Below are 23,039 nucleotides of genomic sequence, written 5' to 3'. Positions count from 1 at the left end.
TTTAAACAAAAATCAAAACACAGATGCATTCACAAGTGTGAAGAATACACAAAATTGCAGGTTTACATGGAGCTATGACAAGTAAAAGAAAGCTAAACAAAAAAGACGATGAATACAGTAGCTCGAAGCAAAGAAACCGAAACGCCTAAGCCGACGCATCCAATTCGCCGAAAACTGACTCTACAGTTCGGTAACTTTTTTTCATAAGGGATCACAGCAGATTTTTGTACAAAATGTCCATATAACAATTGTTTCTTGCACAATGGTAGGCTTTTCGAACGATGTATGATCATTTACAGGCCATCATAATGGAGTTGATGACATGCATGAGAAGTCGGATGCTAGTGTGTTCGGCACTGTTGATCGCAGGCAAGGCATGTTGATGGTGCAGTATGCTATAAACTTGCTCAAATATGGGCCGACCGTGCATCGCAATCATTTGGTTGGCCGGGTTTGTGGCGCCCGCCACATCCGTCATCCACGCAACTTTTCTGGGTGTATCATTGCTGATATCACAGGCCAGCTGTTGCAAAAGAGAAAGAAGCACACCTTGGCTCAGAGGAACAGGATTCAACAGCAATATCCCCCGTAGATCAACCTGGAAAAGAAAGAAAAAATCGTAAGAATGTGCCAGGCTGATAATCTTTTGCAAGCTCAGAATCTCTGATAACCACCACGGATATCATCTAAAGCATACCTGATGGCATAACCACGATACGATGGAAACATCACTTCTTTGCAGAGCTGCCATGAAAGCCTCCTCATACTTGCGTTCAGATACCAGCCTCGATAGCTCATTTTTTGGATCCAAAGGTACCTCAACCTATCATGCAAAAATAGATTGCTTTTCATGATTAAAATAGCCAACCAACCAACCCTCGTTCAATAAAATTGAACCTTTGGAGTTGCACATCCACAGATTCCACATATTTAAGATCCAACAAACCTTCTCATGGAGACCACCCAAAGGTCCATTAGTGAGTTGTGTGACCAGAGGATTTACTGCACTTGAGTTTCCTCGTGCAGCTGCAAGAGCTATGAGCTTACGTTGACCCTCAGCCACTTCTCCGCTTAAGGTTTGAGTCACCGATGATGCAGAATTCATAGCTTCCTGCAAATATCATCAAAATATAAAATCAACTACAGAAACATATGAAAATACAAACCATATTAAGCCATGCAGTGGATATCAGAAGGAATAGCAAAAGCAAAGGAAAACCAAAAATACTTCATTCCCAAAAGATATCAGAGTTTACTCGAAAGAAAACAATTGTCCCTTACAATACAGAATCATCTCTTCAGTAATTATCAAAAAGAAAAAGGTTGAACTTGGTAAAAGCATGCGCACCCTTAGAGCCAATGCCAATGGCGAATGTGTGGAGTCAAAGTGCAGCTGGGCCACAGTTGTGTGTTCAACCATTCCTTTCTGGAACGTAGCATCTACTTGCTCAAACATGGCCTTACATGACTTCTCAAAGGCAGGTACCACTGAAGCTTCCATACTAGACTTAAGAGCATCCTGTGTGCAAAGGTCATATTATCAGTAAACAAATTGTCAAAACCAAGGTAAAATGTTACATATTCAGATTACAAATACAAGAAAATTAAGCTGACATGGGCAAATACACACCTGAAGAGCTTGTTTGCCAGAAGTTTGAAACTGCACCTGAATTTGCCTGGAAACAGTAGCTTCAAGTTTTGAGTTAACAGATTTCTCCAATTGGTTAACAGCCTTGTCACCCACTCCTCTCTGCAGCACAAGAGTCAATTAAATAACTACAAGGGAACTTTATTATAAAAGATACCAGATCATATAGAATTCTAGGCCAGCTTTATTAAGGGGTCAAATCATCCAAAGTTCCAACCTGGAAGGAATCAGAAATAGCCAAAGGTATTGCCTTCTCAATAGCTGGAGTTATAGCACGAACAACAGCTGGTCCAATCGCAGATGATTCCTTCTTCACCACTTTCTCCAACATGACTGGAAAGTCCTTCATGAAGTTATTTATCAAACTGGTTATTTGCTGATTACGGTCTCGCAATAACTTCTCATTCTTTGCATTCTCTTCTTGAAAACGAGCCCATAGAGCATCATTATTGGCCTTTAAAGCCTTCTCCATACTTTTCCCAAGAGCAGCTTCCAATCTCCTCCCTTCCTTTGTAACGGGGGCTGCGACCATCATTGTTATCTGCTTTTGCATTTCTTTCTGCATGGTCAGTAGCTGCACAGACAGAAAAGTAGAAGAAGTTAAGAAAAGGCTGATAGAAATAAATACAGTTCCAGTCCACACATCAACCACACAACTTTCTCACTTTTCCCAAAAAAAAAAAAACAAATAGGACAAGAAAATCCATCTGACATAGGACATGTTCCAAAGTGAAAGAGACAAAGATTAACAGAGGCAGTAGCATTATTTTGTCAATATACAGGATGAGTAGTCTTCAAACAATAAAAGAAAATTTTCAGTTGTCATGTGGAGAATAATTTGTATGTCAAACATTAATGTATGGGAATTAGCAGTTACCTGATTAACCGTATCCTGCATGGCCATAATTTGCGGATATGCAACTTCTGCAGAGGGTAGGCTTGAACTCCCACCATGTTCATTGGCGGAATCTATGGAATTGGTCATACTTGCTGATGGTAATGATGAACCTGATGCTTGAGAATTTTTCCACTTCTGTTTTTTCACTTTTGTATTTGATGTCTGCGATTGCAAAACTGTTGGGGAGGTAGATGACCCAGAAACATCTTTTGCAGAGTCCTGGTCTTCGTCTCCAGCATGAGATTGGCCCGGTGGTTCTGTCACACTGCCACCATCAACTTGCCGAGCTTCATCCATAACATAAGTTTCTGCTGGTATCGCACAGCATTCTCGGGCCATTTCAATTCCAAGATCTGATGCCTGGGAGCAAAAGTATTTTTCCTTATTTTCTGAGACAGCATTTTGTGGTTCTCCTTGAGAGACAAACTCATCAATTTGAGTAGATCTAGTTTCACCCACTACTTTAACCTCCACCTCAGAATTACCTACATCACTGTTAACAAGAACATCTTGGATATTTCCCTCCCCCTCACTCTTGCAGTCAACAGTATTAGCTCCTTCAGAAGATGAAGCAGCCATTAAAATCTCAGAGGGAGTTATTAGATGGGTTGGATGTTTGAACATGATAGGAGGATTGAGCACACTAGACAAATCATCTTGTCCAACTTTAGGCTCATCATTCCTCGAGTCATCATCCACTGCAGGCACTTCTGACACGTTTGAACGAGCAGTGATCATTTGCCTGTCAACAGAGTAATCATTGACTTGTTGGTCTCCAACATGGTCATTAAGTGTGCGACCCGGCTCAGATCTATCTGCTGGACTTCTTATAGCAGAAAGTTTCCTGGACAACCTAGGACTCAAGGGAATAGATGGTGATGCAACAAAAACAACAGCAGAATCACTAGATGCCGATGCCAATGAAACAGGTCTTGATTCTGTACTTGAAGTGGTAATATCTTTTGAAGTGATTGCCTCAACAGCATTAGAGCTTACAGGATACCTCATGGCAGCTGCACCCTCAGAACTACTTTCATGTACGGCTGGTCTACGTGATGAATTGGCTAGCAGCACCTCTGTGGGTTTACTTCCAGATAGATCCAAAGCATATCCTTCAGCCCCAATTGCATCGCGTGAGATATTGGAATCTGACTTTTCTAATCCAACATTATCCAGTGGTGGAGGCAAGCACTTTGATAATTCCAAAGCATACTGCTGAATGGCCAGAGTCTGGACACAATAAACCTGAACAATCTGTTCACCATGAGGAGAGATACTTGTCCCAGTAAAACTTAAAATAGGCATGGTAACGGTAAATTCTGCAATGTAATCCATGCGCGTTGCTGCTGGATCATGACCAAATTCTAAGTGTACAGCATATATAGCATTCTTCTTAGCATTTGCAAGTAAGAGAAGGCCAGCTTGTGACAATGCTATGACTTGATTAAAGAATGCCTCCTCGACTCGGGGTTCAGAAGAACTCTTCAACTCTAATGTCTGGGTACATTTCCATGATTCAGCATCACTGGGAAGCAGCCAGCCTTCTTCACTGGCTGAGGACCAGATCTTCACTTCCCGATTTAGTGGCCCCTATAAAACCGATGTATACAAGTACGAAACAAATAAGAACATTCTTACACTTAAATTAGGTAGCAGAAACACAACTAGAACCCTTATAATACATGCAAAGAATGAAAAATCACTTACCACTGTGATAAGTATAATATGATCTGGCCTGTGGGGAGCTGTCACAAATGTAGCTGAATAAACAGGTTGCCCTTCGTAGGGTCTCAATACTAAAAGAGGTTGAGCTTTGCGATCTTCCCAGATCTTTATCTGTTGCATGACATACATTTTGTGTGGAATCAGCAAATATTCTTACAAAACAACCAGGAATATTTAAGAAAGTGTTAGCATGCATGCCAGCAGATGCCTGTGAATTATAAGTTATAACCCATGATTATTTCTCTACCCCGTCAATACAAAAATCTGTACTATTATTAAGAGAACCCTCCTTGTCAACTTTTTGCCACTTTTTTTCCTATTTTGCCCTCAATTTTGATACACAATACTTACATAAGAAGGGCAAAATAGTAATTTTGTATCTTCTGCCCCTTTTTCCTTATTTTGCCCTCACTTTTGATACACAATACTTACATAAAGAGGGCAAAATAGTAATTTTGTATCTTTTGAGAAAATGACAATCATACACCTCTCAGTGTCACTTTTTGACCAGCCATATTGTATTCAGAAAAATATTTTGTTGACAAATTTTCAATGTCAATATGTATGAGCCAAAAGGTGGTGAGCTCAAGATTTGAGCACAAATAAATAGAAATAGAAAAGGGCAGCAAAAAAATTCACCTCAACCTAGACCAAAACCTTAAATCATGGCCAAACTCCATAGAGGTCATAAAAGCCAACAGTAAAAAGTATGCAACAAAATTCAAAGCATGTGAAATTGACCTCAAACATTGAGCAAAAGCCACGTAACTCATAAAGCAAACAGTCAAATGCATGCAAGGAAAACAAAATGTATGCAAGATTTTACCTCAAACCTAGACCAAACTCCATAGAGCAAATAAATCCAACAGTAGTATGCAAAGAAAGTCAATGTGTCTAAAATAAATTTGACCTCAAAAATTGAACAAAATCCATATGACTAAAAAATCAACTAACCAAGTTGATTTTTTTTACCATCACACAAAGGCGCAGGCAACCAGGTTTCCTCAAATTTGTTTCAAATGAAAATGCTGAATAAAGTTTCGCACTACAAGAAAATATGTAAGGTGAAACAAAGCCTTCAAAAACTGTAAAGGTACATACTGTTCCATCCATAGAAGCAGAAACCAGACGGGTGGTCATCCATTGGCACATTGACAAGTCGGTCACTTCTCCATCGTGTTTACCGACAAACTGGACTCCATCAATCAGCTTTTCAACAGGACATTTGAGAGGCTCATCAGCAGAAGGGGGTTCACCCTTCACAACTTTAGTAGTATCAATTCTTAGTACACGCTTTCCAAACCCAACCACCAAAACCTCCTGTAAGATTATTTTTCATAACACTCATAAGTAAGAGACATATCATCCAGGCAATTCAAAGCCAAAAAGAAGAACAAAAAAAGTATAGAAAATGATTGTACGCACTGAAGGAGGAGCAGTAACTGTTCAATGAAAAATAGAAGTTGAAAGATGAATTACTTGTTTATGACAGTGCCAACAAACTCGTGGATGAACAGCTTCACCCTCTCCAACTATTTGAATAGCAATCACAACCTTTCCAGTGATTTGTGGCGTACCTTCTTCATCTGGACCTTCTGAAATTTTCCATACAAAGAGTCGTCCTTCTACACTCACACTGCACAAATTTATGTCAAATAACAGAAAGCCAAACTAGATGAACAAAAAATAATTAAGAATAGCGGAAAACACCTACCTAGCCAAAAGGTGAACATCCTCAGCAAAGAAAGCCATGTCCGTGACCCTCTGACAGAACAAGACATCACTTAGATCAATAAGATACTAAAAACTTGTAAGCTGACACCAATTTACAAAAATCTTTTCTAATAAGGGATAGCCACAGAATATAATAGTAGGCCTTCAATAAATCAAGCTAATTTAATTGTATCAATTGTCAAGCAGTGATATTTCCTGCACTTCAGTACTTCAAGCATTGGTCCTAGACTGCGCTATCTCTATCCGTCTAACTCCCACTGCCATTTCTCGTTACATAAGTAATAGTACATGAAGTCAAACTAACTTTTGCAGCCATCCGAAAGTAAAGAATCTAAATTTGAATTCATAAACTATACAAGGCATCAACACCCGGATAGCGATCAAAGAATGCAATGTCATTTTAGTAAAATAAAAGTGCACATAACCAATCCAAACACTAAGATGTGAATACAAACTAGTATAAAGGATTAGAATGAAACCTGTGTATGAGCTCGAAACAAAGATCTCAATGCAGTGTGTATATTCAACACCCGAATGTTGCCCTGCTTCAATCCATAGCATATATACGACTTATTAACCGCAATTTGGCGGCCAAGCACAAGCTGAGGATCCGAACCATACTTGGTTATGGGTGTAACTTCGAGCTGTGGCTGAACCTCACCCTGCAACCTAACGTCCACATCATAAACCACGTTATTGCCAACCAAATGCCGGCCTTTCGGTAGCTTATTGCTGGGCATTCGAATCGGGCCAGTGGGTTGAATCCCCATTGGGAGAGTGGGCGGGATTGAGACACCTGGAGGAGTCGACAACTCAGGCTCTAGATTTCCTGACGGACCACCAAGAAGCGCCATGATCCGAGCACCGGAATTGGGGCTCGAATTGGAATTACCACTGCCGGTGCCGTTGGGGTTGGAAGTGGGAGTGGCAATGTTGTAATTACCAGGGGGTTGGATGGGCGGGGTGGGGAACGAGAGAGACCTCTGCTGGAGCAAGTGGTGGTCCTGCGGAGAGTATTGGATTTGGGGGTGGGGCTGCTGCGGTTGGGGGAGGTATTGAAACTGATGGTGGTGAAACGGTGCCGTTTGGGGCGGGTACGAATAGGGGCCCGTCGGAGGAGGGAAAGAAGCGGGCGGGACTGGGAACGAGGAGGAACTCAAATTAGGGTTAGGGTTTTGGTTTGAAATGGCGGGGGATGAGGTTTGGGCGGTGAGAGCAGCTGGGCTTGTGGGTTTAAAGAATTTCTGCATGTCGAAGGGCTGCGGTTGCTGCTGTGGCGGCGGATTTGGCCCGGTGGAAGCCATGGGAGGAGGAGGAGCAGCAGATCTATAAATATATGTTTGTGGATTTTGTAAGTGAATGTAAGAAATGGGATTTTGATTCCCTGACGGAATGGATTGTATATATATAAATATATATATATAGAGAGAGAGATAGATGGGGATTGGGAATCTCGGATTTGCAGAGAGAGTGGGATCTGAAGAGAGTGATGAGCAGGGAAAGGGGAGAGAGAGAGGGGGGAAGGACCTTGGAGTGGAAGAAGTGGGGACTTGGAAATACCTCACATTTGAAGAAACTTTTCAGTTGGTGGATGGAAATACGGCCCGGAACGTCAAATCTCATGATATAATTGGTTAGAGATGAAAAAAAAAAAATCACATTCAATTGCATTACGTCGTTTAGTGTTTTAAGCCGTATTTTCAAAGCACTTAAAAATCTCTCTTAGGTTAAAAGATTCGCTACAACAAATGCATTAACTAAATATATTTATCATTTAACGGTGGAATGTAATTGAATTTAGGAGCTTAAAGCTTTTGGGATATACCCATGGCCACCCTACGTATAATTATAATGTATTTGTGGCCTTTTTATTTTTCTTATTTTTAATAAAAAGGTAGTAAGAAATTCAAAAAATAGTTTGCTACATAGAATTTGTTTCTTTGTAGCAAGCAGTTTAAAGTATCTCTTAACCGGATGTTCAACGTTATATTCTTTCAGAAATTTTCAAATGCATTTGTGACTTTGATTGTTTTTTTTTTTTTTGGTATACAAATGATTGCATTGATTGTGGATTTTTTTCATACAATAGAACGGTATGTGACACAAGTAGCTATGATTTTTTTTTTTTAGCAAAACGGGATCAGCTGGTACCTCATTACAGTTGTCCATTTTTCGGAGGCCAAGAAGACTTATAAAAGCATTTTAGTTTCTCCCTGGCTATAATCGTGTGATTCACCAACAACATAAATTGAACTCAAGACGTACCGTGTGAAATACGGATTTAAAATTTGTCTATAACAATTGAGCCACCCCGTGGTGGTCAAGTAGCTGTGAATTTTGGATTTCTATTTTTTAGTGAAGGTCAAAAACGAATTTTAACTTTTAATTGAAAAAAATGTTTTTATTTTGGGCTGCAAGTGCTATGAATTAAGAACTGGGCTTGTACTACCTGGTTTGTGGGCCTAAATTTAAAAGCTCTCCCGAGGTGTTTTTTAATGGGGCTCCAAAAACCACAGTTACGTGGGCTTGTGACCATTAGTAGCGGGGCATTGAAGGTGGTGGGGCACTAGTTCTATTTGTCAAAAAAATTCATTTTCCTAAACAAGAAAATTCATTGAATCACAAGAATTAAAAATAATTTATGATAATTTAGGATAAGTTAAAATGACTAATGGCTCGTTTGGAAGTGCTTTAAAATGACAAAAAAAAAACTATTAGAAAAAATGTTTTCAGGTTCTAAGAGCACTTAAAGTACTTCTTACAAGAAGCATCAGTTATACATTATTCTTGTATAAAGCACTTGAAGTGCTTTTTTGAAGACTTGCTTTCATTTTTGTTAAAAATTGGTACCAAAAATATTTTCGCCATAAACGATTTCAACCATTAAAAAGGCGCTTACAAACAAGTCATAAAACAAATGCGTTTTGAGAATCCTAATTATTGGCTATATAAACACATTTTGTAGCCTTGATTCTATGACAGTCAAGCCCAAAACTTGCTAAATTTTAAATTTAGCACAAACAACACAACATAAAGTATGAAATTTTTATTTAAATGTGTAGAGCTAACACGAACACAATGAGTTTAACTAAATACAATAAAACTACACTAGCCTGATTTCACCCATTTCACAACTACTCCAGTTAGAGGACTACGCTCTCCTTGCATTCAAATTCAAATCTCTATAAATTTAATGAGAATTACCATATAATTTACTCATTTTTTAACAAACGATATTATCTAATAAGAGGTGGGAGCGTGAGCTAAGCCTCACATTGGCTAGTCATGATAATGTAGTTCAGATTATCCTTTGGCGAGAATCGAGGCTCATTTACAAGTGAAAAAAATACCTCAGATTCTCCTTTGACAAGAATCGGGGCTTACTTACAAATAAATATCACTAAACAGTAGTACTAAGTGGTCCCTGTAATTTACTACAATTATTTTAACTTCAAATTTAAACAATAATAACTTATTAGAGAATATTCCCATCAAACACTACCCCAATCACATCCATCCACGTCATCAAACAATAAAAAGGCAGACCATCTTTCATGCTTGTAGCAGAAAAGGAAAATAACGGATCCTTTTCTCTTGCCCACTTTATCCACCCAATATTAAAAAGGTCAAAATCCTAAAAAAACCCCCTTTCGCAATTTGCTTGCCTTATAAGCTAACAATTCCCGTCTTGTTAAAGCGTTTCCATCTCCGAAAACGACCCGAATTGAATTCCCCCACATTATATCAAAACCCACCTTCCAGATTCCAAGATCTCAAATTCCATTTGCTGGGTTCTGAAATTTCTAGAGAGAGAAAGCTAACCCATTCCAGAGAGAGAGACAGAAACGCAAATCGGTGAGTTCGCTCGGAAGAAGAAGAAGAAGCAGCCCCTTAAAAGCCTAAAAATTCCCCACATTCATCAAAAACCCAGTAAAACCCAATTCCCAGATTTCGAGATCTCAAATTCCAGTTTCTGGGTTCTGAAATTTCTAGCGAGTGAAAGCAACCCGTAACCCGTTTTCGAGAGAGAGAGAGAGAGAAACCAAATCAGAGGCAAGATGTGCTGTCCGGGTAGGGTTTGCATGCTGTGCACCTGTTTGATTCTGGTGGTGGTTCTGGTCGGTATACTATTCGGGTTCGGAGTCTTCAAGAACGGATTCCACAAGCTGAAAGATACTGTGAATATCTGTGACCCGAGTGTTCCAGGGTCTTTCTGCGGGGCCGGGTCGGGTAGGCCCTTCTTGGGTTATGCTGCTCCCCCACCTTTCTAGGTGGTTTGGTTTGGTTTGGTGTGGTTGTTTATCTCTCATTACTTTTCAATGTAATCTGTTTCTTTATCTGTTATTACTTTTGAATTTCTAGGGTTTTAGGTTTGATTTTTTATTGCACTACGGATTTGGGTTTTTCTTGGAATTTACAAATTGATTTGTATTTGCCCAATTTCAGTTTATTATTTTATTTTTCTTATGTTTTTTTGGTTAAAACTGGTGTCTAAAGACTCAAGAAAAACAACTAACTATTAACGGGTCAAATATTGTTACGCGTGCAGAAGACATTTTTTGAACCGCAGCGTGCTATGGACGATTTATACGTTTTAATGCGTGAATTGACAAAAAAAAAGTCAAATATTATAAGTAAATGAATAACCTTATATTATGTTAAAAGAAACCATTAATATAGATAATATCGTTTGTTAAAAAAAAATTATTTGATAACTAATTTAATCACATTATTATGTGCGTACGAAAAATCATTTTTATAATCGACATTACACTTTAATTTTTAAAAAAAATTGTACAAAAGAAATTAATTATTAAAAAAACATTGTTAAAATGATGAAAATACCCTTACCACATTTTATGCATTATTTTGGGTTGCTTTTGAAGTTTTTTTTTTTTTGAGAGGCATTTCTGTCCAATTATTTTTTTATGAAGCTTGTGACACCAAAAAATACTATTCATTGGACTTGTTGGCTTTATATATAAAATACCATCAACCATTTCATTGTTCTCACGATAAACATGTGAAGCCGACATATCCAATCCCTCCACAATAACTCTTGAAAAGCAATGAGATGAGCAATCAAAATCAGTCATAGTAGAGTTCATTTCACCCGATTGAACTTTATTTTAAATAATATTAAAAAAATTAAAATCTAGATTTTTTTCCACACAAGTTATATCTCTCGTAAATCATAAAACAGGAAATTAAATTATCAAAAATAAAACAGGAAATTAATCTTGACACATTTTATTCATAGTTATATTAGCTGGGCAAAAAGAGAGAAAATACATCAAGGTTTGCTGGGTTCTCACTTAGGCAAATGGGCTCAAAGATAGCAGTAATAACATTGTGGTCCAACTGATCCTAAGAGAATAAAAGAAGGGAAATTTTATTTGGACCTAATAAACCCATTTCTACACCTATTAAATTTTTGTTAAATTTTAAATTCTAATTATGCCCTGAAGAAAAGATGGGTGTAGAAAGAAAGTATCAACTGGGGAATATGGGTGGGTCGAAATGGCCCTGAGAGCCACAATTGGTGGCTGGGTGGGTTGCCGGAATTCAGAAAAGGGGTTGCCGAAGGGTGGAGAAGAACAACAAAAAGGGATTGCCGGAGGTCTGCATATATAGTCATAACCAAATCGAACTTGTATTATTGCAATAATCAAGACATCCATGAAATTATTTTCTTGCAGTACTGTAATGCGGTGCTCATTGACAGAGAGAGGGAAAGACTTACATATATAGTTAGAGACTCAAAGAACATGAAATTGGTGAGGACTGAACAAATTGCAGTACGTAGAGCCTCAGATCAAATGCGAGGTGATGATGAATCGGTGCTGCATATGCTAAGATTAGCAATTGGGTTAACTTTTGTTCTGCAATTGTTGATGCAGATGCTAAGAAGGGTTTGGAGGACAAAGTAATTGGAGTCGTACCTTTACAAATCAAGAGAATGCAATAACAAACAACTTTGAATTGGTGATGGTGAATTGTATTATTTGCTGGGTTTTTATAATTAGTTCATTAAGGTTTAAGGAGATAATAATCAGACCAAAATCCAATCCCATGGAATTGGGCATGAAGAATTGAAAAACAACGAGATAAAGAGCAGATCGGTGGTGACAGTTTCTGGAATGATGACCATAATCAAGTTTGGTTGTTGCCAGGGTAGGTGGTTGGGTGGGTTTACGTGTTTGTGTAATTTTTTTAAAGTATGTAAATTTTGTATTTGAGGATAAAATGGTAAGTTTGTGGGACAAAATTTCTAAGTTAGGTGTGGAAAAAAGATTAATGGGTTTAAATAAAATTTCCCTAAAAGAAATAGAAGAGAACGTCATATATTGGCGGTTATAGGGCAAAATCAGAAAATTAATAGTGGATAAGCTCATTTCCAAAACCTAACTAAATGAGATTTTGGATACCTTAACAACAAATGCAGAAAAATCAAGATTCAACAGGCTAGCTAAATGATTTATTATTTTAATTTTGTGTAAGCGTCTCCAACGGCCTAACTAAATGAGGTTTATTGGCTATTGTAACAAAAAATGCAAAAAATAAAATAAAATAAAATCCAATAAGTTAGCTAAATGATTGACTATCTAAATTTTGTTAGGAGGAGAGAAAGTTAAAGTTTTGCTAAACATTAAAAGTTATAAAGTTGCATTATTTGTGGGCTTCAAGAGAAGAAAAAGGGTTTTGGTTGTTTTTTTTTTTGGATCAAACAATAGATATCCACGCTGTCATGCAATTGTTTAACACATTTTCACTACTGTGGTAAATGGCCACTTGTTAAGTTTATAAAAAATAATACTAAAATATTTTAACTTAACTTAACATATCTAGTATTGTTGGAAGTCGTGGCTGGTACATTTTTGCATACCACCCTCAAGTGATGGTAATGCTCATCGCCCTATATATCACGGTTGGATGAAATTTAAATTTTAAGGTTTGTATATATCCTCTAGATAAACCTTGAAAGTTAAACTCATCTAACGGTGATAAATAAAATAGGACGGTGAGCAAAAAATATTCCCAAGTGATGGCTAGACAAATTAACATTTGAATCATTTAGCTAGCTACAATAATAAACACTTGGCTAGTATTGCTCTACCTTTCGATAGTGTAGCTAAATTTTTTTTGGTCAATAACTCAATATAGTAGAGCTAACGCAGCATGTGACATATCATATTGCCAAAAATAAACAACATGTATTGTATTTGTTAAAATATTCTATGTATATAAACAATCTGATGGTGCACAAATTTAAGTCCATTTTAATTCGAACAAGGGATGACAAATATAAGTCCAAACAATATCTTCTTTGTAGTAGACCGACGCAAGACATTAACAAGATTACCACATACGGTGCACAAATTATGTCTATCATTTTTTTTTTCCACAAGAAGAAGAAGGACCAAGTCAAATCATAACAAGCTTGTCAAGTTTGTTAGCTAGGTTTGGGAAGAATTTACTTTGAAGTTAAGTTAAACAATCAAAAGACAAACTACAGCAGGTGGTCCAGTGATAAGGGCGCAGATTGCGGCTCTGCAATAAACAAAAAAATATGGGAGGTCTCAAATTTTAAAAAAATGTAGGAGGTCTCGAGTTCGATACTCTAAGTTGATGATGAGTCTGCTTGACCTTTTTTTTTTTTTTTTTTTTAAATTTTTTATAGAAAAGAAAAAAGACAATGTTTTTTTTTTACAATATTAATAGTGGCCACAAGCAAAGTTAGAAAGTCTCTTTTTCTCATGGAATAATTTGAAAGGGTCTCTTTTTCTCATGAAATAATTTGAAAGGTGTATCAGCAGCGACGAGAGTACTCCCATCAACCGATTTCTAAAAACACGGTTGACGTCCGCGTATTATACAAAAAATTACTAATTATAACATTCGGTGTGCCCTTAAAACAGAAAACACATTGTCAAACCATTTGCGTTCCCTAACCTAAGGGAATTCCAAGATTTCGAGGAAGAAAAACTTTTCGTTTGGCCAAATACAAAAACACAAAGAGAGAGAAAGAGAGAAACCCTCCCTCTTCTCTCTTTTTGGATCCAAATCTTCAAAAAAGAAGAGAAGGAGAAACAAAAGAAATCAAGCAAATATGTGTTGCATCGGGTGCATTGCTAGGATTTGCACTTGCATTTGTTGCTCCATAATACTGACGGTAATAGTTTGCCTGCTGTTGGGGCTGGGTCCGATCAAGAGGTTCAAGATTATTAAGACACACATGCATTTTGTGGAATCTTGTGAGCCAAGCTACTATGGGTCACTGTGCAAGCCTGGAAGACCCTTCCTTGGCAACCTACCTTCAACCAGCTGGTTGGATGAGATAGCACCTTCACCATTCTAGGGTTCTTGTTGCTGCACTAATACAGTGTAATCTATTTGTGTGTCTTCCTCTCTTCTTTCTATTTTTTTGAATTTTTTTTCAGGTTTGCTAGGGCTACGTATATGTTGTACCGATGAATTTGAGTTGGTCTTGAAACCTAAATAAACTGTTTTTACCTGTGTTTTTTTGTACTTGATTTGGTGTTAATCCCCCTTTTGATGATATTCTTATGTACGTTGTTTTTTTTTCTTTGGTTAAACAAAGGGGCTAATAGCCCGAGAAAAGAGAAATTACAAAATAATGTCACGAGGTCGAAAGACTCTAAAAAAAGACATAGAGTACTTGAAGTTGACGGAATATTTGACATAAAACTGAGCGCAATGACGATTGGAAAACACGAATCAAGCTCTTGCTATGATTGTTAGGACATGCGTTCGATTGGAGTTAGAAGCCTCCACGACGCAACTAAGAATTCAAGCCTTTCTTCTTTCTATTAAATAGTTTAATGCGTTTTTTCTTCAAACTCCTCTTTCGTGTGGTGTTTGACTTGATTTATTTAAAAGATGAAAACCATGACAATAAATATTATTTCGATACTTAACAGTGGCTAATCTTATTGTAGCAAATGTAGTTTTATTGCAATCAAACGATATACATCCTTACAAAGCTTTCAACCAAAAAATTATTCGTGTTTTTGCCAGTGTTCTAAAAAACGGCCTAGGCGGCCGCCTAGCAACCGAGTTGTTTTTGGGCAAATCGGGAGGAAAAATCGGGTTGGGCCTAGGCGGTCTAGGCGGGCTGGGCAGCTAGGCGGGTTAGGCGGGCTAGGCGGTCCTAGGCGGTCCTAGGCGGCCCTAGGCGGTCCTAGGCGGTCCTAGGAGGTTTTTTTTTATTTTTTATTTTTTATTAATTGCGTGCTTTTTTCTTTTTTGGTTTCATGGTGGTATACTTATGGAAATGGTGTATCTAATTTGCAAATGATGAATTTACTACAAGTTCATCCAATACTTATGGAAATAGTGTACCTAATTTGCATTTTATCATTATTTTAGGTGTCAATATGCACTTATTTACAAGATATACAAAAAATTTACCTAAATCCGCATAGGCCGCCTAGGCGCCGCCTAGCCGCCTAGGCGCTAGGCGCTAGCCCGCCGCCCGACTAGCACCTAGCGTTTTTTAGAACCTTGGTTTTTGCTAGCGTCATGTCTCGAGTCCAAAACCAGAGGAGGAGGATTCTCTTTCTTCCTAATCTCTCTTCTTTTCTCCTCTCCTACTTGAATGGTTATGGTTAAGCTATATCAACATTTTATATTAATTTTTATATAAAGATAATAAGACATGGAGAATAGGGTGCTATCGTTCGTACCCAGAAGATGACGTCCAACGTCGAATCCCTTCCACTTGGCAATCGTTTCTCCATTTCAATTTTTCTTTTTTTGCCTATTAAAAATAACGACCGACTGGGACTTTGCATCGTCGAAAATTGGAATTCTTGAATGGTTGAAGCAATTTTTTTTATGTTAAACGATAGATTTGTTATATTAGTTGTTAGATTAGACGTTAGATTAGGGAACCAGCATGATTCGAACCCACGATGTGATGTAAGAGCAACACTCATCTCCACAACTATGATAGAAGACCAATTTCAAAATGAGTTTATAAAGTTATTAGGGGTTTATGTAATTGGATTTATTGGATTTCTTTGCTCTGTTTCATTCAAGTTGAATTATGTTGAGATACACGTCGAGGACGATTGGGTTTTGCAAATAGAGGGGATACGGGAAACCTTCTTCTCTGTTTTTATTTAATTTTATCAATTAATATTTTGTTTAGGCGTAAGGTGAAGTTAGCCTAGCTACCCTTAGATTAATCTAATATTCATATGAAAGAGGTCCTCAAAATGACGATCTTAGATGAGCATCAAGGCATATCTACACAAAATTATATTGAAGAGAAAACATGAAATTTTTATTTGCGAAATGTAAAAATATGTATTATATATATCTAAATTATATATTAATAGAACTCTTTTTGTCAACTAAAAGAAGGTTAAAAGACTATTTAGTCTTCTATCACAACAAAAAAGTCAAGGGCAGTAATGTAATTTCATAAAATAAAAATTTGATGTTTAAACATCACCTTTTTTACACTAAGGGGAGAGGGAGTTTGGCTAAGCCACACAATGGGCAGCCTAATTTGGTATCGAATTCGTCATCCACTAGATTCGAACTTAAAACCTCTCACTTCCAAGTGAAGAGGAATACTACCAAACCGTTGTTCTAAGTGGTCACCTATAGGTGATTTTAACATCTCTAATTAAAAAAAAAAAAAAAAAAATCTCTTTCCCCCTCTCCCAACTCCCACGTTCTGTCACTCTCTTCCACTCTTCTTCAATTTTAAAAACAAAATAAAAAATTTCACACACTTTATGTATGGGCATATACTAGTATATATCTATACTATTATTAAGAGAAGAGTCTTTGTCAACCAAAAACACTGAAAAGACAACTCTACCCTTTCTTTCATAACTTGAGTTTATAAACAAGGTTCAGTAATTGTGGATATTCATGTTAAACAATCAAAATAATAATTGTGGATAATCATTAAACAATTAAAAAGAAGAAATAAAAGTCCAAAACGAAGGAAAAGGATCATCGTCGAATCATTTTCCTGGGGATTCTAGGGATCTTGTGATCGTGACCATTCATCGTACATCGTGCAATAATAAATTATTTCAAAATTTAAGAATAAAATTAAATATAAATAGTACCTAAAAATTTCTGACCGCACGATGTATGATGAATGATCACTCTCTTCAGCTCTCCTTCAATTTGAAAACAAAAAAAAAAAAATTCCGCACATTTTGTGTGTGGGCATATATTAGTATGTATAATAATAGTAAAAGAATACTACTTTCTTATTGAGAAAGCAAACAGAACGGAGCGTTTTATCAACGAGTGCAACTAATTCGTATCACAGACAATCCTTCTCTCCTTCTTGTCCAAGTGGGACAAGAAGTCCAAACTCGTCAAACAAATCCCCCTACATATCCAAAATCCCGAAGCTCCGATTCGATACAACCCACCATACAATCTCACAAAATCCTCACCAATCCACTTCGGAGATCCAATCGCATCGACGGATTGAAGAAGATGAAGATCACTGTGATGACCGCGGACGAACAGATCCTCTCCTTAGACGTCGATCCTCACGAGACTGTAAAACCCTAAAAACCCCCAATTACTTTGATAGTTCTTTAACTTAATTTGGAAGTTCTTATTTTTATTTAATTTTAATTTTTCTGTGATAGGTTGAGAATGTGAAAGCTCTGCTGGAAGTGGAGGTGAGAAATTTAATTTAATTTAATTTAATTTAATTCATGAAATAATCATTTTTTTTTACTTAATTTGAAGGATTGAGCTGTTTTTTTGGGGAAAAAACTTTTGGATTGAAGTGAAGTTTAGATCTTTCTGTACTTGGGATTTAGAGGAAGAGGTGAAGAACTGGAATATAATTGCAGAGTTTAAAGTGCTGAACTCTCTTGATTTGAAAGCTAGTTTTTTGAATCCAGTTAGCTGTTTAGTTAAAGGAGTAATGTATAACGAATGCGTGATTTGATTTTCCGATGCGTATAAGCAGACGCGGGTGCTGCTTCAGCAGCAGCAGCTGCTATATAATGGGAGGGAGATGAGGAATTCTGAGAAGCTGAGTGCTCTTGGTGTTAGAGATGAAGACTTGATAATGATGGTGTCCAATGCCGCCTCGAGGTATATTTGATAATGCTGTACTTAATGTGCAATTCACTTCATGATGTTCATGCGTTTAATGGGCTTGTGGATATGTTTCAGTGCACCGTCCAATGCCTTGAGCTTCAATCCAGATGGGTCTGCGGTAAACCCAGGAGCTTTCCAGCAGCACATTAGGAATGATTCTAATTTGACAGCACAGTTGTTTCAGGTAGCATGATGTTCTGATACTTCAATTTCTTTTTTTCTGGTTTTGATTGGCGTTTGTCGACAGTTGCTACTTAGTGTTGCAGAGTCTTTCAAAATGTAATTCGTTGTCCCTAGTTTGTGTGATTTTGTACTTCCCGTGAGTTTCTGATAGTCTTTGCTTTTGTTGGGAGCTTACAGAGTGACCCAGACTTGGCACAAGTTATTCTTGGAAATGATCTCAATAGGCTGCAGGAGCTTTTGCGAGAGCGTCATCGCCAAAAATCTGAACTAAAACGGAAACAAGATGAGGAGCTTGTAAGTTACATTTTCTTCCATAGTCATTGTAAGATGGTTGCTACTTTATATGGCCTACACTGTAATATGTCTCCATACATACTGATTAATAAAATACATACAGCCATATGGTAATTGATGAAGTTTAAGAGAAATACAGTGATGCTAACTAACTGTAAATAATATTGCGATGTCTGTTCCTGTAAGTATGCGTGTTTATCCTGTGTTACCTCTTGAATGTAGATTTTGGCATGATTTATAATTCCTGTTACTGATGGAGCTTTTGGTTACCTGAATCTTGTGAGCAGGCTCTTCTTTATGCAGATCCTTTTGATGTTGAAGCCCAGAAGAAGATTGAAGCTGCTATTCGCCAGGTTAGTGGTATTGTGATTATTGTCTTTGTCAAAGGAGTGAGGTTCACAGAAGATAATTCAACTCCATAGTTTCTTGGAGCTGTAGTTGTTCTTTCCTAAAATATTTGCAGTGATAACATACTCTTAAAAATCAATTCTTAATTGCTCACAATATGTATTTTGTTATTTCTTTTTTGATTTTTTTAGGGTAGTGCTATCCACACACCCTTTTTACTTCCACACTCCCCAAAGGGGTGTGTGGATAGCACCACCCTTTTGTTAATATTGCTTATTTCATTTGCAGAAAGGAATTGATGAAAATTGGGCTGCTGCTCTGGAGCATAACCCTGAGGCTTTTGCAAGAGTGGTATGTATGATTATCAGCTTTCTCTACCAGTGTTATCATTTTAAATTGGTATTAATGTTCTATATTTTTCCAGGTTATGTTGTATGTTGACATGGAAGTGAATGGTGTCCCGTTGAAGGTAATTATTCCCAAATAGCTTAGGACTGTTACTCATCTTTCTCTTCAGTTCAATGTGATATGAGATGGCTGGAATATTTTTCTGTCATCTGTGTTGCCTTCCTAATTCGACTGCCCTTTATGTTTCCTGTACAACTAAATAAAGGCTATCCATCTCAACTAATATTATCAGTTCTCGTTATTTATGGATTGTCTGTACTTTAAGTAACTGCAAAAGTTACATACTTTGTTTATTTCCACTTGTATCCAGGCATTTGTTGACAGTGGAGCGCAGTCAACTATTATATCAAAAAGTTGTGCCGAGCGTTGTGGGTATGAGCTAATTTTAACTATTAGACTACTCTTTATTGGTTGTGAAAGTATATTTACACAATCACTCATTTTAATATTCTATTGATGAATATGCTTGGATCATGTACTCGAGTCTCGTGCCTTTTTTGGATTAGCAAGTTTGGTGCTATTATCAGGGCTATCGGTCCACTGTCTATTAGTTGTGTGGTTGTGTGTTTCATGGTGGACATTCAGTGGCCCAAACACAATAAATATGCATGCATGATTTTAAGATGAATACGGATGTTGATTTGGATAACAATCTCAATCGGTTGTTTTCACTAGCTACTTTATATCTTATCACTTTAGCCACTTAGATAAGATCTACGACCAACCCTCAGATAAGTTCATGTGAAAAGGAGACAATTTTTGAATGCTTTATTGCTGTTTTCTTTATTAGAATTTCTGTTGATTTTTTTTCTTCCATATTTTTATGAATACTGATGTTGATTTGGATGCATGAGAGAACCGTAGGAGGTAGTTCAGTAACAATCTGTCAGTTTTTTTTTTCACTGACTACTTTATATCATACAACTTTAGCCACATAAATTTAGCTTTGGCGACCAACCCTTCTGATAAGTTTTTATGAAAAAGAAGGCAATTTTTGAATGCATTACTGCTGCTTTCTTTATTAGAAATTCTTTTGATTTCATATTTTTATGAATAATGTGAGAGTTACAGGAGCAAAAGCCTAATGTTGTGTTGTTTTGGGCATTAAACTCTCTAGATTGTTGAGGCTTTTAGATCAACGTTATAAGGGCATTGCTCATGGAGTTGGTCAATCAGAGATATTGGGTCGAATACATGTAGCTCCAATCAAGGTAGCTGCCTATGCTGAGCAAATCAATATTATTTTATACACTATCTGAAATGTTTACTTGAGTGACAGGCTTTTTAACATTGTTTCTGTAGATTGGAAGTATATTTTACCCTTGTTCATTCATGGTTCTCGATGCTCCGAATATGGAGTTTCTCTTTGGGTTGGATATGCTCCGTAAACATCAGGTAGAATCTATGCTCCAAATTCTGTGATAGCTGTCTTCCTCAATGGTTGTAATTAATGAGGAGCTCCATTTGTTAGTCACTTAGTCTTCTAACATTAAAGATGTCTTCAGTGCATTATAGATTTGAACGAAAATGTTTTGAGAGTTGGCGGTGGAGAAGTTTCTGTACCATTTTTGCAAGGTAGGTCCCATGATCTCTATGTATGTTTGTATGTATAAATATTCTGGAATATTTATGGTCCTTTGCTAAAGAAAAATCTAAAACTATGTATTTGTTTCAGAAAAAGACATCCCATCTCGTTTTCTCGATGAAGAAAGGTTCTCCAAGGAAGCATCCAGCTCAGGAGCTCCTGTAAGTCTACTCGAGTTTATGCTTTTCCTGAAGTCAAGGATATTTACTGTTTGCTGTTTCCGGTTCCTAAATGCATAATAATAATAATAAAATCTAGGATCAAAATTCTGTTGTTATCTGTAAAAACAGTTGGATCATCTCGTGTGAGGCTTTGTATTTGCTCCTTTTTATTTTCATATCTTCCCATCCCCTCCTAATTTTCTTGTTAAGTGTAGAATCTATAGATATAACATGGTTTTAATGATCATAGCATTCATTAGGATATGTTGTCTTATAAAAGTTTTCAAATTTAGTAAGGCAGTTGACTTTTGATTTAATTTCTTTCATTTTTTGCTCATTGTGCTTTAATAATGGTATTCTTCAGGTTACAGCGGGAACAGCAGATACGAGCAAAACTGTACCATCGGGAGGGCAATCTTCGGGTTAGTTTGGAAAATACTCATAGTCCGTAGCGGATGCTTTGGTTACGATTTGTGTCGTGAGGCGCAATTTAGTTTGTTTGCTCTTGTTTGGTTGAATCGGTTAATGAGAATTATAGAGTTTAATGGGATGCCTTGATAATGATTTGTGTCAGGGAGGTGAAATTTAGTTTGTTTGCTCTTCTTGGTTAAATTGGTTACTTGCAAATTGTGATAGCAGTGCATGTATGAATTTTCCCCACGTATAACTGATGGTCGTTTCCTTTTCCTTTTGAACTTGACACAGCTAGTGCTCGTTCAAACCAGACTCAGGTAAATTTTTCTAGCTTTACGCTATTTTTTAATTTATATCGAGAAGTTTAATTAAGCTGTAGTGTTTTACATTTGCTTAATCTCCATTCTAAGTTATCAACTAGGGTTTTCAGTCTTTCGGGGGTTCACCATACAGAGAAGTTGGATCATCGAATAAAATTTCTACATCTGACAAAGTTGTGGTTGCAGGGATCTGAATTTGAAGCTAAAGTTGCAAAGCTTGTCGAGCTAGGGTTCGGGAGAGATGCGGTAATACAAGCTCTTAAATTTTTTGATGGTAACGAAGAACAAGCAGCCGGGTATCTTTTCGGTGGCTGATTTGAAACTTTATATCTTGCAAAATTCATATTCGTTGTTGGATTAATGCTTAGTTTGGGAACTCAACAACTAAAAGTTGAAGTTGAAAATATTATGTATTTGTTACCCTTTGATCTAACCTTATTGATTGAGACCCACGAACGAGGGTAGCAATTTATATAAACAGACCGTCCTTCGATTTGATTTTCTTGAGTTTTACTTTTACTTCAAATCTGCTTTTTTAATCCCCTGCTGGATTGACATTTTTCGGATTGAATTTCGATGGTGGAGTAACTACTGGATGGATCGTTAAAATACTAATATAGGATTAAGTACTTAAAATCTCTCAATTTTTTAGTGTCATATTAAATTGGTCACAATATTTTTAAACATTTTAAACAAGTACTCGATTTATTGAAAATGTCGCATCCATTAAAGCTCCAGTTAAAAATTTGTCAAATTAATTAGGGTTTCTTTGGATCTAAGAACAATAGAAGGTCATGGAAGCATAGCTTTCACTAATTAATGGTCACCACCACTCATATCAGACTATCACCTCCAAACTCAACGCAAAAGCACCTAATCCACCCTACAACTGCCGCCAACGTTGGGGGAGAAGGTCATGGAGGTTGCTAAAATGGTATGCACTGCCATGATGTGCCCACCATCATCTTTACTGCCCACAAAGAAGAATTGGAAGCTTTGAGTCGAGAATCGGCGGATGAAGAAATCACATGAGCAGAAACAAGCTCCTTGGAACCCTATCTGAATTATTAATCCTCTTATTTGTTAGGAGACGATGTAATTTCAATTTGAGTCTATTTTCGATGCAGTTCAATACCCTTTGATCATCAGGTTCCACATTATATAATCTATTTTTGAAATTTAGATTTTGAGGTGGCTAATATTAATG

The 23,039-nt window shown here is 37.0% G+C and overlaps 3 protein-coding genes across 4 annotated transcripts; 2 read left to right on the top strand and 1 right to left on the bottom strand.

Moving 5' to 3' along the window:
• LOC103417297 (enhancer of mRNA-decapping protein 4-like) lies at positions 1–7,677 on the bottom strand. The gene is made up of 12 exons (XM_029099490.2): positions 6,485–7,677; positions 5,986–6,035; positions 5,751–5,907; positions 5,373–5,591; positions 4,254–4,382; positions 2,526–4,136; positions 1,866–2,222; positions 1,631–1,750; positions 1,349–1,519; positions 947–1,111; positions 698–823; positions 1–598 (listed from the first exon to the last, which is right to left on the bottom strand). The coding sequence occupies exons 1-12, from the start codon at positions 7,307–7,309 to the stop codon at positions 290–292; spliced, it is 4,239 nt and encodes a 1,412-aa protein (XP_028955323.2). The 5' UTR covers positions 7,310–7,677; the 3' UTR covers positions 1–289.
• Positions 7,678–9,701: 2,024 nt separating this feature from the next.
• On the top strand, positions 9,702–10,445 carry LOC108174584 (uncharacterized). Its single transcript, XM_017335708.3, has one exon. The coding sequence runs from the start codon at positions 10,064–10,066 to the stop codon at positions 10,274–10,276; it is 213 nt and encodes a 70-aa protein (XP_017191197.2). The 5' UTR covers positions 9,702–10,063; the 3' UTR covers positions 10,277–10,445.
• Positions 10,446–17,302: 6,857 nt separating this feature from the next.
• On the top strand, positions 17,303–22,330 carry LOC103407630 (protein DNA-DAMAGE INDUCIBLE 1-like). 2 transcript variants are annotated; one of them, XM_029099489.2, is made up of 16 exons: positions 17,303–17,564; positions 17,657–17,689; positions 17,986–18,113; positions 18,195–18,303; positions 18,480–18,596; positions 18,884–18,949; positions 19,233–19,295; positions 19,369–19,413; positions 19,663–19,724; positions 20,470–20,563; positions 20,655–20,747; positions 20,858–20,927; positions 21,028–21,098; positions 21,463–21,520; positions 21,804–21,829; positions 22,019–22,330. In XM_029099489.2, the coding sequence occupies exons 1-16, from the start codon at positions 17,499–17,501 to the stop codon at positions 22,145–22,147; spliced, it is 1,230 nt and encodes a 409-aa protein (XP_028955322.1). In that variant the 5' UTR covers positions 17,303–17,498; the 3' UTR covers positions 22,148–22,330. The 2 variants fall into 2 exon arrangements, with proteins under 2 accessions (XP_028955322.1, XP_070674880.1); XM_070818779.1 differs by having other exon boundaries at positions 17,374–17,564; positions 17,760–18,113.
• Positions 22,331–23,039: the final 709 nt, after the last annotated feature.

The sequence above is a fragment of the Malus domestica genome, chromosome 03 (assembly GCF_042453785.1).
Source record: "Malus domestica chromosome 03, GDT2T_hap1".
Classification (NCBI taxonomy): Eukaryota; Viridiplantae; Streptophyta; class Magnoliopsida; order Rosales; family Rosaceae; genus Malus; species Malus domestica.
The sequence above is the reverse complement of the archived record's forward strand: the minus strand, read 5'-3'. Positions and strand labels throughout refer to the sequence as shown.

Coding starts and splice junctions, on each gene's coding strand:
- LOC103417297 (XM_029099490.2), bottom strand. CDS start 7,309: ATGGCTTCCACCGGGCCAAATCCGCCGCCACAGCAGCAACCGCAGCCC. Junction 1,112..1,348: donor CATTGGCATTGGCTCTAAGG/GTGCGCATGCTT, acceptor TGATATTTGCAG/GAAGCTATGAATTCTGCATC. Junction 599..697: donor TATCGTGGTTATGCCATCAG/GTATGCTTTAGA, acceptor TTTCTTTTCCAG/GTTGATCTACGGGGGATATT.
- LOC108174584 (XM_017335708.3), top strand. CDS start 10,064: ATGTGCTGTCCGGGTAGGGTTTGCATGCTGTGCACCTGTTTGATTCTG.
- LOC103407630 (XM_029099489.2), top strand. CDS start 17,499: ATGAAGATCACTGTGATGACCGCGGACGAACAGATCCTCTCCTTAGAC. Junction 18,597..18,883: donor GGAAACAAGATGAGGAGCTT/GTAAGTTACATT, acceptor TCTTGTGAGCAG/GCTCTTCTTTATGCAGATCC. Junction 19,414..19,662: donor TGAATGGTGTCCCGTTGAAG/GTAATTATTCCC, acceptor ACTTGTATCCAG/GCATTTGTTGACAGTGGAGC.